Raw genomic sequence first — 13,717 nt, 5'->3', positions numbered from 1 at the left:
AATTTTAAAACACATCAATTTCATCTAAGATTTGATCCTTTAACCTGCACAAAGACCAATCTTCTATTAACAGTGAAAGGAAAACTCAAGGGATGCCAAAATAACTTCATTTTAGAACCCAGAGTTAGCATTAGGCTGGCAATGTTTTGATTTGGTAGTAATGAGAATAGAAAGCGAGGTAGGCACCTTCCGAATTTCTCACTTGTATTATGTTGAAGTAAAACATAATGTGGCTTAAAGCACAAACTTAAGGTTATGAAATTTTTAACCTCTAATTAACTGTTAGAGTATTATCATTAGTCTGCTGTGATAGTTAACATCCTCTAAATCAGATTACATTCATTTGAAAATGAATCTGCATATGTATGGATGTGTTATTACACAAGATCTCACATATGTCAACTTACAGAGTTTAAAGATGCAAGAAGCCCCCACTAAAATTTAAACATCTTTCGATGGTTTTCAGGATGTCTGAACTCATTCTTTCCCATTGACAGAGCAGATCTTAATTAGAGTGAGAAAGAGGCTCTGCAAAATTTCTGGGTTTCTGAGTCTTCAAAATATACAAGAGATTGAACATGTTATTTGGTTTGACAGGCATAGTCTGACCTCAGGTCAACATAGGAGGATCAGCCTGGTTTTGGTTTTTCTGGCTTTTCACAGCTGGGAGGTAAATGGTGACGATATTTCCAAAGAAATTCTTTTGATTCAGGACTCCAGGAGACCTTGACATCAAAACCTTAAAGCAAATGACTGTCGCATGCTTCAAAGGGTTTATGTCAAGACAGTTCTACTTATATAAAATGAAAGAGACTATATATAAAAAAATCCCAAGGAATCCACTAAAAAACAATTAGAACTAATAAACAAGTTCAACAAGGTTGCAGGGCATAAAACCAATATCTAAAAATCAACTTTATTTCTGTACACTTGCAATAAATGACCAGAAAAAGAAATTAAGAAAATTCCATTTAAGTTTGCCTCCAAAAGAGTAAGATACTTAGGATTAAATTTGGCAGAAGAATGGCAAAACTATAAAACATCATTGAATTAAATGAAAGAATACTAAAAATAAAAACCCATAAAGGTATCCTAAGTTCATAGATCAGAACGCTTAATATTAAAATGGCAATATACCCCAAATTGATCTCAACATTCAGTGCAATCTTTATAAGAACCTAGCTGGCTTCTTTGTAAAAAATGACAAGCTGATTCTAAAATTTATATAGGAAACTCAAAAAACCCAGAATAGCTAAAATAATTTTGAAAAAGAGGACACATTTGCAGGTATCACACTTTACAATTTCAAAATTTACTACAAACAGTAGTAATAAAGACAGTGTGGTATTGGACTATAGATAGACATACAGATTAATGGAATAGAATTGAGAGTCCAGAAATAAACTCATCGATCTAGGGTCACTTGATTGTCAACAGGATTGTCAAGTCCATTAAGTGGAGAAAGAATTGTCTTTTCAATATATGATGCTAAGACAAATAGATATCCATGTGCAAAGGAATTAATTTGTATCCCTACATCACACTATATAAAAAAGTAACTCAAAATAGATAAAAATAAAAGCAAAAGAGTTAAAACTTATAAACTATTATAATAAAACTTTGGAGATAAATCTTCAAGACTGGGGATTTGGCAGTATTTTCTTAGACATGATACCAAAAGCACAAACAAAAACAGACACAAATAGGATTTCATCAAAATTAAAAACATTTATCGGGCTTTGGGCAGATGGGAGGAGGGAGGAGGAGATGGGTATATACATACACAATGAGTACAACGTGCACCATCTGGGGAATGGACACACTTGAAGCCCTGACTCCGGGGGGCAAGGGAGGGGGGAAGGCAACACATGTAACCTAAACGTTTGTACCCCCATAACATGCTGAAATAAAAAAAAGAAAGAAAAAAAATTTGAATTATGTGCTTCAAAAGGCTCTATCAAGAAGATAAAAAGATAATTCACAGAACGGGAGAAAATATTTGCAAATCATACATCTGAAAAGTCACTTGACTGTAGAATATACAAAGCTCTCACAACTCCATAATAAAAAGACAACCCAGTGAATAATGGACAAAGGTTCTGAACAGACATTTCTCAGAAGAAGATATATAAATGGCCAGCAAGCACATGAAAAGATTCTGAACATCATTAGCCACGAGAGAAATACAAACGAAAACCACAAAGATGCGACTTCCCTCTCATTAGGATGGCTACACAAAAGATGAGATAACAGCAAATGTTGGCAAAGAATGTTGAGGAATCCGGACCCTAATATGCTGCTGATGAGAGTGTCAAATGATGCAGTCACATTGAAAAACAGCCTAGAATTCTTCAAAAAGTGAAAAATAAATTTTGGATTTGACCAAGAAATTTCAATGATTGCAATCCAATCAGTAACACAATCATTACTCAAATAACAATTATGATATTTTTATGTGAGAAATCAGATTTGAGAGAGTTTTGAGGGCACCTCACATACTCTTGGTTTGCAAGACTGCCTGCCACTCTGCTGGGGAATCTGTGGTGGCCCTGGGAGTTTACTGAAGTGGAAGAGGAGGAATGACACATCCAATCACCTAACCTCTCTATGCCTCAGTTTTCTTATATACATAAGTGAGAGTTTTGTTTTTTTAAGTGCCTGATGAAGTTTTTATAAGACTGAAATAATAATGCAACCATACAATAAATCAAGCATCTTCAAACTACGGCCCGCAGGCCACACGCGAGCCACCTAGCACGTTTATCCAGCCCTCCAAGTGTTTTTGCCCCCCGCTGCCTGTCCTGCTTAGCAGCTGACTCATCCGGGGCCCACAGTGCGCACTCTCCAATGGTCTGAGGGACAGTGAACTGGCCCCCTGTTTAAAAAGCTCGAGGACCCCTGCAATAAATAGTCTCTTCCCTTCTTATTCTACTCATGAGGCTATGTCACAGTCCATCTACCAAAGTCCTGTACCAAATGAGGACATCTTCTTCCAGAGGTGTTGACATTCACCCGTAAATAGAAGCAACTCCAAAGCAAGGTGCGTTAATCTCCAGAGCCTATACAAGAAACCACAGCTACAACCATGGTATATGATTCTGTGAGTTCTACAGAGAATAACTAAAAAGTTTGCAGCATCTTCTAGCACCAACCTTCACTAATGTGAAGATATTCTGATACCAAATCAATATTTTAATCATCTGCTGAACCACAGTGTGCAAAAGGCAATTCCAGATGACATGGGCTTTTTAAGCGAATAAGCCCAATAACGGACACAAATCACCAATTCTTAATTAACCCCCATCAGTGAAGTATTCTATAGGTTACTATCATAAATTCTACTAAAATTAAAAAGGAAGAAAAGCCACAATTTCCAGTTTTGACATCTGATTTGGGTCTAATCAAAGCTGCTAAATAGGTAGAACTAAGCTCTGTTCTAAGATCCATTTAATGACATTGAGGCCTTTATCTAAATGTTTAGCTCTTTGTAGCTAATGGATCTTCTAAGATAACAAAAAGGAAGAGTTATTTTTGGTTCTAGGTGAAGCACAAGAGTGACATGGAGGTATCAGATAAACTGTAGAGGTGACAGAACTATTCTGGATTTTGATACCAGGAAGCAATAGAAGAAAATACCTTGTAATTGGTGAATACGTACAAGAGAACTAATCCCAGAGAGGGAAATTTGCTGGGAAGAAGGGGTCAGAAGGCAAGAAAGAGAAATTACTGTGAGAGACCAGAAAGGAAGAAATGGGAAAAAGGAATGGGAAGGAATCTCTGGAAGAAACTATTTTTAAGAAACACCAAAGAAACAGAAAAGAAATTCAAAGGGAAAAATTAAGCCTCATGATGACTCAATAATGACAAAAAGAAAAAAAAAAATCCTTAGTGAACTTTAACAAAGCCAAGCATTTTTTTTAAATGTTACAGAAATGGAGAGCTGGTGGTGGAAGGCAGTTTCCAAAAGAGACAAAGGTTGGAGAAATACTGTAATTACCACCAAGTATTTCTTGGGTAACTATTATGTGTCCGTGACTGGAACAGGCCCTTATTTGCGGTTGGGTGAGAAGTAGATGTTTATGATCTTATCTCTCCTAGTAGCTTACAACAACTTTCCAGAAATAAAACTAATAGACAACAATTTATATTTGATGAACACAAAGCAACCAGAAAACAATTAAACACCAAAATATGCAGAACTAATTCTAGGTAAAGTAAGAGTTCAGAGTCAAGAAATCTCAGTGTAAGCTGGAATAGACAAAGAAGGAATCCTGAAAGCAGTAGGTTTTCGAGCACAGGAAAAATCAGAATGTTGGAAAGACAAAGGGCATATGTTCCCCCGAGAGCGCAGGCGAAGTGTGGGCAGGGTCTGGGAAGGGCTGGGCCAGGCGCACGTGTGTGTGGTCGTGTTGGGGAGTGGGGGACACCAGGTGGAATAGGTCACAGTAGACCAGGTTTTAGGGGTTTTGAAGATCAGGCAGAGGATGTGCTTGTGGATGAAGCCAACAAAAAAATTCAACACACAATACTGAATAGGGGAGTTACACAGCAATGCGTTTAAGTGCTTTGATAGTTGTAAAAGAGGTCCCTTGAAAAACTGTTAAAGGCATATAGGCTACTCATGAGAATTAAAACAAGAGATGAAACACAAAAATGTTCACAAACTAGAAATATGAGTATGGAATTCAGAAGAGAGTTCTGGGGCTAGAGATGCAAAACTAGAAATTCATACCTTCACTTTCCCTGAATTTGTTCTTTCTGGGTTCTTTTGTGACCCATTCAACCCATAAGACATTTGGCTTACAATTGACTTGCAAGTGGATAAAAATGAAATTAAATAAAATTATAAGGAAATTAAGCAATGAAAAATTGGGAAGCAGGTAGAATACTAATAAGGGCTGGAGACGTGTGAGGCTAATACCAAGAAGCAAGTGTACGGCACAGTGAGTACGGTGGGCACTTGGAGTTTGGACAGTAATTCATTAATTCATTCATTTCTTCAACTCCATCTATAGAGCATCTACTATGTCCAAGGACATATTGGGAATACAAAAATGAATTTGTATAGTTCCTTCTCTCCCAGAATCCACAGTCTAGCAGAAGAGAAGGAAGTATAAGCAGATATTTGCAGGAGGGCAATTGTAGTCATATATTCAAAGGCTCAGAGATGGTAAAGGTAAGAAAGATCCACAAGGACTTGGGGAGGGGATATGAGATGAGAGAGTCTACAGTACAGGCCTGTCAGAGTGCTCAGGGGCTTGTGTAAAGCCAGGGAATTGGAATAGTCAGATGATAGTTACCCCAGGTGAAGTAAAAGCCAAAAGACAGGGCCACATGAAAAATACAGGCCTTAGGACAATAGGATGTGAGTACCCAAAGTTGCCCAAGTCAGAGGGGCAAGGAGCTCCTGGACCAATCATTTGCCAGGTCTGGGGACAAGACTGGAAGTACTGACTCATTTGCAAGGGAACTAAATGGATCAACCATGAAAGAAGGCAGTCTGACTTCACCTGCCACCTCTCATTTATTTGCAGGGAGAATTAAATGCCTATAAAACAGAAATTCTTCTCACATGTACCTACTACCATAATGAAACCAAATAGTCAATCTATTAATTTCATTTAAAAAATAGAAGATTCCTAGAAAGTTTGGGTGATTTTTTTGGCTGAAATATTTACATTGTACTCAATTTTTTCCCAACACACTCTTATCTATCTTATTTAGGAATTATTTCTTGCTATAGATATAGCTGGACGCACATACTCCATAATAAACTCCCAGTTTTCAACATAGAAATGCAATAACTCACAAAGCGCTTTTGGAAGTATTTAAATCCTCCAGTGGCAAAGTGGACATATTTGATTTAGGAAGATAATGTTCTAATCAGAGAATAAAGTTATTTCAGACAATTGAGGAGGGATAGCATAGGAATTCTATTTTGACAATGTTATTTTAAATTATTCAATGATATTCAAGCATGTAGATATTTATCACGTTCAAAATGACCCTTTTTCATAAAGTGGCCCATTTCCAGATCTTCTCTATATCTTTCAAAGTACTGTGACTTAAACAGACTTTTGATACGGCATTGCACTTGTAGTATTTCACAACAATGCTATTTTAAAGAAACCTTTAGAGAAGAAATTTTGCAGCCTCTCAAGATGCTTTCTACATTTCACAATATTCATTGTCAGAAAATGTTTTCTTATGTTGAACTTAATTTAGACTTGCAATTTTAACTCTTTTCTTCTAGTTATAAATTCATTGGAAATAAAACACCTTTCATAAGCTATATAACAAGAGCCATTACTTATTAAGCACTTACTTCGTGCCACACACTGTGATAAAGGCTTTATGTATTATTTCATTCAATCTTTATACCATAATGAAAAAGTAAGTATTTTTATTGTTCCCATTTCATAGAAGAAATTGAAGCTTAGAGAAGTAAAACCTTGCCTAGGATCTCACCACTAGCAAATGGCAGAACTGGGACTCAGTTGAGGTCCTTCTTATTCTTAATTATGAGGAACTTAACTGCCTCCCAAGAGTCCTCTCTCAGCCTTGTCTTTGCCCTTCCTAAATAATTCCAATCTTTTACTTAATTCTCTAACTCATTTAATCATCTCAACCCTAATCTCAAACCCTCTCAACATTTTCCAAATCTACTTTACTAGGAAACAAAGATTAAATTTCCTAATAAGGATTATTTTGATCTAATTTCTAGATTTCCATTTTAAAATCTTCATTCTGTTAATTTCTTAATAACAGTGCTCTATTACTGAATCATGTATAATAATCTTTCATACCTTCTAGACCATTTCTAAGAACACAAAGTGGTACTGAAATGCTTACTAGTGGATATAGCTAATGTAATTGCTCTTTTACACCTACTAGTTTATTTTTTACAATAGAATTGAATATTCTATTAAACATTCATTGAATATGCATAACTGTTATAATAGCCACCATAAAAAAAGAACTAGTTTCATTTTTTCCCCCAAACCTGGAAGGATTTAACTTAGTATAATTATTTAAATTTTGTAGAAAAATACATATGTCAAAATAAATATGACATCATAAAACAAGAAAGGATAAAAAAACAGAAGTTCAACATCATCAACTAAGTATCTTTCACAATGAATAATTAAATTAAAACAGAAAATTAATTGCCTTTTTGAACAGGTTTCATTTTATACTTAATAGATTTTTTCATTAGGTCATCTGGAATATATGACTTCTGACCTAAAGTAATTATACCTTGGCTCATAACTCCTGTGTATATGTTCCATCATGTGCATTCTGAGTACCTCAGTATCTCTAATTTTCACTGCTCCCATCATTTCTCATACACACACACTTGGCTCCTCCAAAATATAATAAAATGTAGGTAGGAATTATTACACTCATGAATATGGCAAAGTCTCTTAGGAAGAAATTTGGCTCATCTATTGAAATACCAGATGTATTAATAATTTTATGTAGTCACCTTTCCAAAAGAATTTTTATCAATTCACAGATTAGCCAATGATCTTTACTTCAAAGAGAAGACATATACTTCAGTAAAGAAATGAGAGAAACTTTACAAGAACAATCTTGTGATCTTCCTCTCACATCATCATCCATGAAAGTTCTCTTTAACCCCCATCCCACTTCAATCTCAAGTCAAGAGAGAAAAGAGTAGTGTCCAAATATTTGCTAAGTATTCCAAGGGCCAACAAACAAGGAATAAAAAATTTCAAGAACAATGTCATTGTAAACATATCCATATTCTCCAAATTGTCAAGTTTTATTTGTTATAAAACAAATATCGTCAAGGTAACAAGCCTTGTTACCTTGTGGACACGAATTTCAGCCAGTGCTTGAATTAGTATTTGTACTGAGTCCTTTATCTTTCTCTTCCAACTTTTACATCCTAAAACTAAAAAACTCAAATTCTTTTGACTTGGTATAAATACTTGAACTAAAGTTATGCTGTATTCCACATTACAAGTTTTCAGTCATCAAATATGTGGAACATTTATCCCAAAGAATTTTATAAAATCCAGTTGAGTTACAATAGGGCAAAAACATAACATTTGCCTTAGAAATAAATGACTATGCATATGGAGGTGGGAAAGGACTTCTACAAGACTAATAAATCCTTCCTCATTGTAGACTATGCACATATCACCCAATGCCAGAGCCCAATTCCCAAACACGGATGAGGACACTCCTAGCAAACTGAGGGGCCACCTCTCAATGGCGGTTACTTATGTAATTCACAGAATCACGGAATCCCAAAATTTTAATGTTGAAAGAAACCATAAAAGTCATCTGTTCTAATATCCTCATTTTACACAAGAAAACTGTCATTCTTTTTATTTGTATCCAGCCAAAATTTAAAGTATAATTCAATTTAATACTACTATTTATACATTTAGGCTTCTAAGATTCCAGTTACTACAAATGAAAGTTCATTCCAAAAATCATAGAAGCTTCTATCCATGTGCCTTTATAATAAAACTGCATTGTGCCCTTTAGATAATGTTGGCATTATTGAACTCAAACTTGTTTTTAAGAATCTCTAAATCAGGCAGAGGAGAAATGACAGTGCCAGAAATCAATCAGACTCTAAGCAAGTTAAAAGCAAGGGCTACTCTTGACTGGCTTCAGATCCCTAACAATAGCAGAGTACCTATCACACAGTAGGTGTTTTTTGTGTTGATCAGTTTAAGGAATTTAATACATTGATTGGTTGAATGAATGAATGATTGCTCTGAACACAAGTGTGACAAAGTAAACAGGAAGCGAAAGTTAAAAATCCCTGCTGGGCTAGTTTACAGAGCTATTTAGTTGAGCTTTGGAATGTTCATCAGTACTTGGATTCACAGTGGTTTGTCAACACAGGATTTTCACCTGAAGTTCTCACCAGAATAGGTACCACCCTTACAGCTTTCTATTCTTAATGCTCTAAAAGTGTATTGGAAACAGTCCAAGAGCACCATGACTATAAGAAAACCTGCCATTAACGAAAGACATTTCTAACCTGCATAATCATTTACACACTCCTCCTTCTCTTTTCCACTTTAATTTAGGCTTATTTTGCCACAAAATCATACGGTCGTTTAAACAAAATGCTGTTGTTTGGAATCCAAACAAGCATGAAGACGTGCTCTATTCCAATGCACTTCTAGTCTTTCCTCAATTTTCCAACTTCGAATGAAGCTACAAAAGCTTAAACATCTTACCATCCAGATGATCCACGTAACAATACACATCATAAGTTTCCTGAGGAGAACGGAATCCATAAGTCCTGACTCCTTCCTTCCCCATCATATCTCCATAACAGCCTTCTCGGGGAGCCCGAATGGGATATCTAAGGAAATAAATGGCTAATAAGTAAGTGGCACTTTCTCTCACTCCCAAATTAATGAGTTAAAGCCTACAGCCCCCAGACCTCTCACCTAACAGTCTGATCAGACAGCCATCCTGCATCACACTGCTCAAATCCATCTTCATAGGCGGCAAAGAGCTGTTCCGGGGTTGCTATGACTGCCCCAACGTCCAAACAAGCCTTCTGAGCCATCTCAAAATTCAGGGTGTACCTGCTGGTCGCTGCCCTATAGTGAAACACAACCCCTGCAAAAACAACAGCAAACAATTAGGAGCACATTCAAATCTCCCACTGTGCAGTGCAAAATTTCTCATTGGAGCAATGTGTCAAATTAATTGGTAAGATGGTAATGACATCAGGATAATTCTTTATTTTTACTGTATGTAGCATTATGCAAAATCATGTTGATTTGAGGATCTCCAAAAATGCCATTCACCTAGGTGTCCCCTTCTGCTCCATTGGAAAGTTTCCTAGCCAGGGATTTTCTGTTAAAACATGTAAACAATTCAAGAAAGAGGTTTAAATCACTAAATGCCAAGTCATGGACAGTTGTCCTAAATACAGGCAGTATTCAGCCTATCATGGAAACACCAGGCACCTAAAGGGAGTAGGCTTTACTGAAGATACTAATACAAAGAATTAAGGGGGCCTAAAGATCAACTTCTGCTTGGTAATTTTACACAGGGCCAACCCAACAGACCAGTCTCATGAAAATATTCAATAACATCATTTCTTCAGATATAAAACATTGAGATATTTACTTTCAGAGACAATATACCAGGGTGGAAAAGAGACTGGACTAAGTATGAGTGAGAAGCCTTGTTCTAATCCCAAATTTGCTCCTTACTTACATACAAGTCAAGCTCTCTGTGCCTTAATTTCCTCCTCTGTGAAGTAGAACTAATATTGCTTATGTTATTTGATTGATGTGAAGGTCAATTTAGGTAAAGGATTTTAAAATGGTGGGTAGGCTACTATGTACTACCCAAATGTTTATCATATTCACTACCTGACCAGAGTAACCTAGGGTCTCTGCTATGACAGATAAAATGTATAACTTTTATATAAAGAAAGCCTCAAATAAAGTTCTCCAGACTCCCTTTGTAGAAGCTCCTAATACTTTCCTCAGATTCCATTCTGTTGTATTTGAGGGGTTGTATAAACTAGTGGTTTTGAACTGTGTTCTACAGCTCAAGGGGTGAGGAAAGAGCAACTGAGGGGGTAGAGCTTTGGATTCTCTCTTCTCATTTCAACAAGAATGTCTCCATTTTTAGCTAGAGTAAATACAGTGACTCATTTCTACAAGACACCAAAGTGGATCAAACTAATGTGCCAGGGAAGTCACTGAAAAACAAAAACTGAGGCAGCTGGGTCTTATGAGATTTCATGAAGAGTCATATCATTTAAGAACACTTTTTCTTCTGTTATTTTGGAATGAATTATGGTTTCCAAGGCACACGCCACTCTCCTTTTACTCCTAGTAATTTCCTGGGATTGACAACAGGCTGTCTTCCACAACCTGACTTCCAGCTGTGAGACTGTCTCACACGTGTCCATCCTTAGATTGTCTCTGTCTTCTAAGACAAGCGTGTGCCAGTAAAGTAACCTTAGGGGAACAGACCAGCCATCACATAGACAAGTACCTCTGATCGGTGCCAACACAAAAAAACCCCGCACAGGCACTGAGTAGATGCAATGACAACCAACATTCATTTTCCCATTTCTGCTCTTCCATGACCCAAATATAAGTCTTTGCAAAAATAAATAAAGTCAATCTGTACCTTCTATATAACCTCTCTAAGATTGCTAGTAAGTATATACTGTGCTATCCAGTAAGTATGAGAGATAGCTTAAAATGATCACTGAGGCTTAAGCAAGAATTTCAGTGGTTGTAGATTAGTTTTATGTTGATCAAAGCTTCAAATAGTCTTCTTGATAATTAAAAATCCTCCATGTGCATGGAAGATTGGCAGTAAGGGAGCACAAAGGGGCCTCCTCCACCGAGGCAGGGAACTTCAATCTGTGTAAGTATCTGCGACTGCTGGAATAATTGAAGACCCCATGGAGCTAAGGAGATTAAGTGGGGGATTTTCATTGTTTCAGAGGGGCAAGGGGCAAATCCATTGCTAATTCTTTAATGATGAAAAATTGTAAGAAGTTTTTAAACTTCTTTGGGGATTTCAAAAAAGTGATATATAAACAAAAGAAAGAGAGCGAGAGAAAGAGAGAGAGAGAGAGAAATCACAGCAGTATCATCTAAGGCTAAATAAAATAAATTGATAAGGTTAGAAGAGCCCAGGATATTTAGTGGATGCCTGAACAACATAAAAATAGACTTTTTAGAAGGGAGCAATAGCACATGAATGTAAAAGTGTGTTCAGAAAGTGAATTTGTTGCATCTGAAATTCAAAGTATTTCCTTTTGGCTACACAAGAAAGGGTTTTAATAAAACCCTTTATATATTTTTCTGAAAGGTAAATATTTTATAGGGAAATTGAGAATTGGAAGAAAATCTGTTCCATCATGTCTGGGTATTACAATTTTGCTTAATAACTTGCCAAAATATTATGCTTCCAAGAGCTATGGCATTATGTGTGTACCCAATTAAAGCAATTTTTCTTTGCTTTGTCTCCTAACTTAAATTCAAATGACATATAAACCACCACTGAAAGGAGGGTAAAACTCAAATGTCTCATTGCAAGACTTAATGGATAACAACTAGTGTATTACCCTTAAAAAACTTTATGAAGTTCTTGTTTTGATCCAATTCAAATATTTATTGAGTCTTAGCCTTTTTAATACACTGTGATCTGTACCATGATTTTTATTAAGTACAGTATTTCTTCAACGAAGTTAAGATAGAATTTATATTTCTTAAAAGCAAACTCAAACATTTTAATAATCATACTGAGAGAGTGAGAAAAAGGGGGAAAAGCTTTTGGGGTGTATATGCATATGTGTGCATGCATATATAAATATGTGCATACACACATAGGAAAAAATTAAAACAAACTGTATATAAGCCTTTACAGTCTTAAAAAATAATCATTGATAGGTCTCAACACTTGAGTAAGGGTCATTGAACTAACTATGTGTACCATGTCGTGAGGTATTCATTGTTTTCAGTATACTCTACATTACTACATGGAATGAAGTTTGCAAAAAGTCGCCTGTCTTGACCTCTGAAGAAATAACAATACATCTTTGGTGAGAGGCATGGACTATGATGGGATTAACGGGTATTTTTTTTCCACTTGTCCAAACCGCGAACGAACAACCGTTACTTTTGAGTACCATTTCACAACGCTTCTGAACCAGTGATGTCATACTACCTTCTTGCAGATTCTAAAAGCCTTACCATCCACGGCCAGTGACACCGAGTCTTGCGTGTCTTCAATCCCATACATGACGTCGCAGCGGTACAGGCCGGCGTCACTCGCACGCAGCTTGACCATGGTGAGGGAGGCATCACCCACGGCCTCGGGGTGCGTGGGGACGGACACTCTCCCTTGGTAGTCCTGACCAACCTTGATGTTCCCATTTTGGGCCACAAGGACAGTGGTCTCCTTTAAATCCTTTCCATTTTTGTCCACTTCAATCTTAGACCATTTGATTCGGAGGAATTCGCTGGTGTTGTGACCGGGTGGCACAGTAGGCAGCGTTAAAAAATGACAAGGCAGGCTGACTTTCCCAGAGAGGGAGCCCTTAACAGGCGGGCTTTTTTCCACTTTGACTGGAGGAAGGAAAAAATAGCAGATTAACAGTCCTAAAAAAAAAACAAACCCAAACTGAGTCTATTAAACATGTGAGTGGGTGAGAAACCTTTATAATGGTTTGGCCACATCTGCAATATGTGAAACCATTAGAATGGTCCTATGCAAAGAGACCAGCATACAATTTCAGTGATGTTTTATAATAAAGACAAGGATTAATAAGGCTCATTTTTACGTACTGAAATATGGCATTCACTTTAAAATATTTGCAACTTAGTCTTTAACATGCAAAATATAAGTAATAAAATAAGACACTATAAAAAGAAAAGCAACCTAGGGTAAAAGACAAAGGTGGGCTAGAATCAGTAGCAAAGGTTTAAAAGACTGGGCCAATGTTAGGAAGAACATTTGAAAGGTAAAAATTATGTCTACAGGTCAGAAGACAAAATTTTTTTAAAGATAACTGCCATATTACTTTAGAGGAAATGAAAATAAAATGCAAAGGGGAAGTGAAAATTTTAATAAAGTACTTTACAGGACTGGCACAAGGGAAAGTCTAACATTTGAAGGACCCTCTTAGGTCCCGTGTTTGAACCGAAGGCTTTCATCACAATGACAAATCCAGCTGCAA

General features: G+C 36.5%; 1 protein-coding gene across 4 annotated transcripts in view; it reads right to left on the bottom strand.

Annotated features, from left to right (window-relative positions):
* VCAN (versican) overlaps nt 1-13,717 on the bottom strand; it is a 104,821-nt gene that overhangs the window by 73,505 nt on the left and 17,599 nt on the right. For all 4 annotated transcript variants that reach the window (XM_076008155.1, XM_012784382.2, XM_012784383.2 and 1 more), the window contains 3 exons: nt 12,732-13,106; nt 9,444-9,618; nt 9,228-9,355 (listed from right to left, as the gene is read on the bottom strand). In XM_076008155.1, coding sequence (XP_075864270.1) covers nt 9,228-9,355; nt 9,444-9,618; nt 12,732-13,106 — 678 coding nt within the window. The remainder of the gene's footprint in view (nt 1-9,227; nt 9,356-9,443; nt 9,619-12,731; nt 13,107-13,717) is intronic.

This window comes from Microcebus murinus, chromosome 11, assembly GCF_040939455.1.
Source record: "Microcebus murinus isolate Inina chromosome 11, M.murinus_Inina_mat1.0, whole genome shotgun sequence".
In the NCBI taxonomy this organism is placed as follows: domain Eukaryota; kingdom Metazoa; phylum Chordata; class Mammalia; order Primates; family Cheirogaleidae; genus Microcebus; species Microcebus murinus.
The sequence above is the reverse complement of the archived record's forward strand: the minus strand, read 5'-3'. Positions and strand labels throughout refer to the sequence as shown.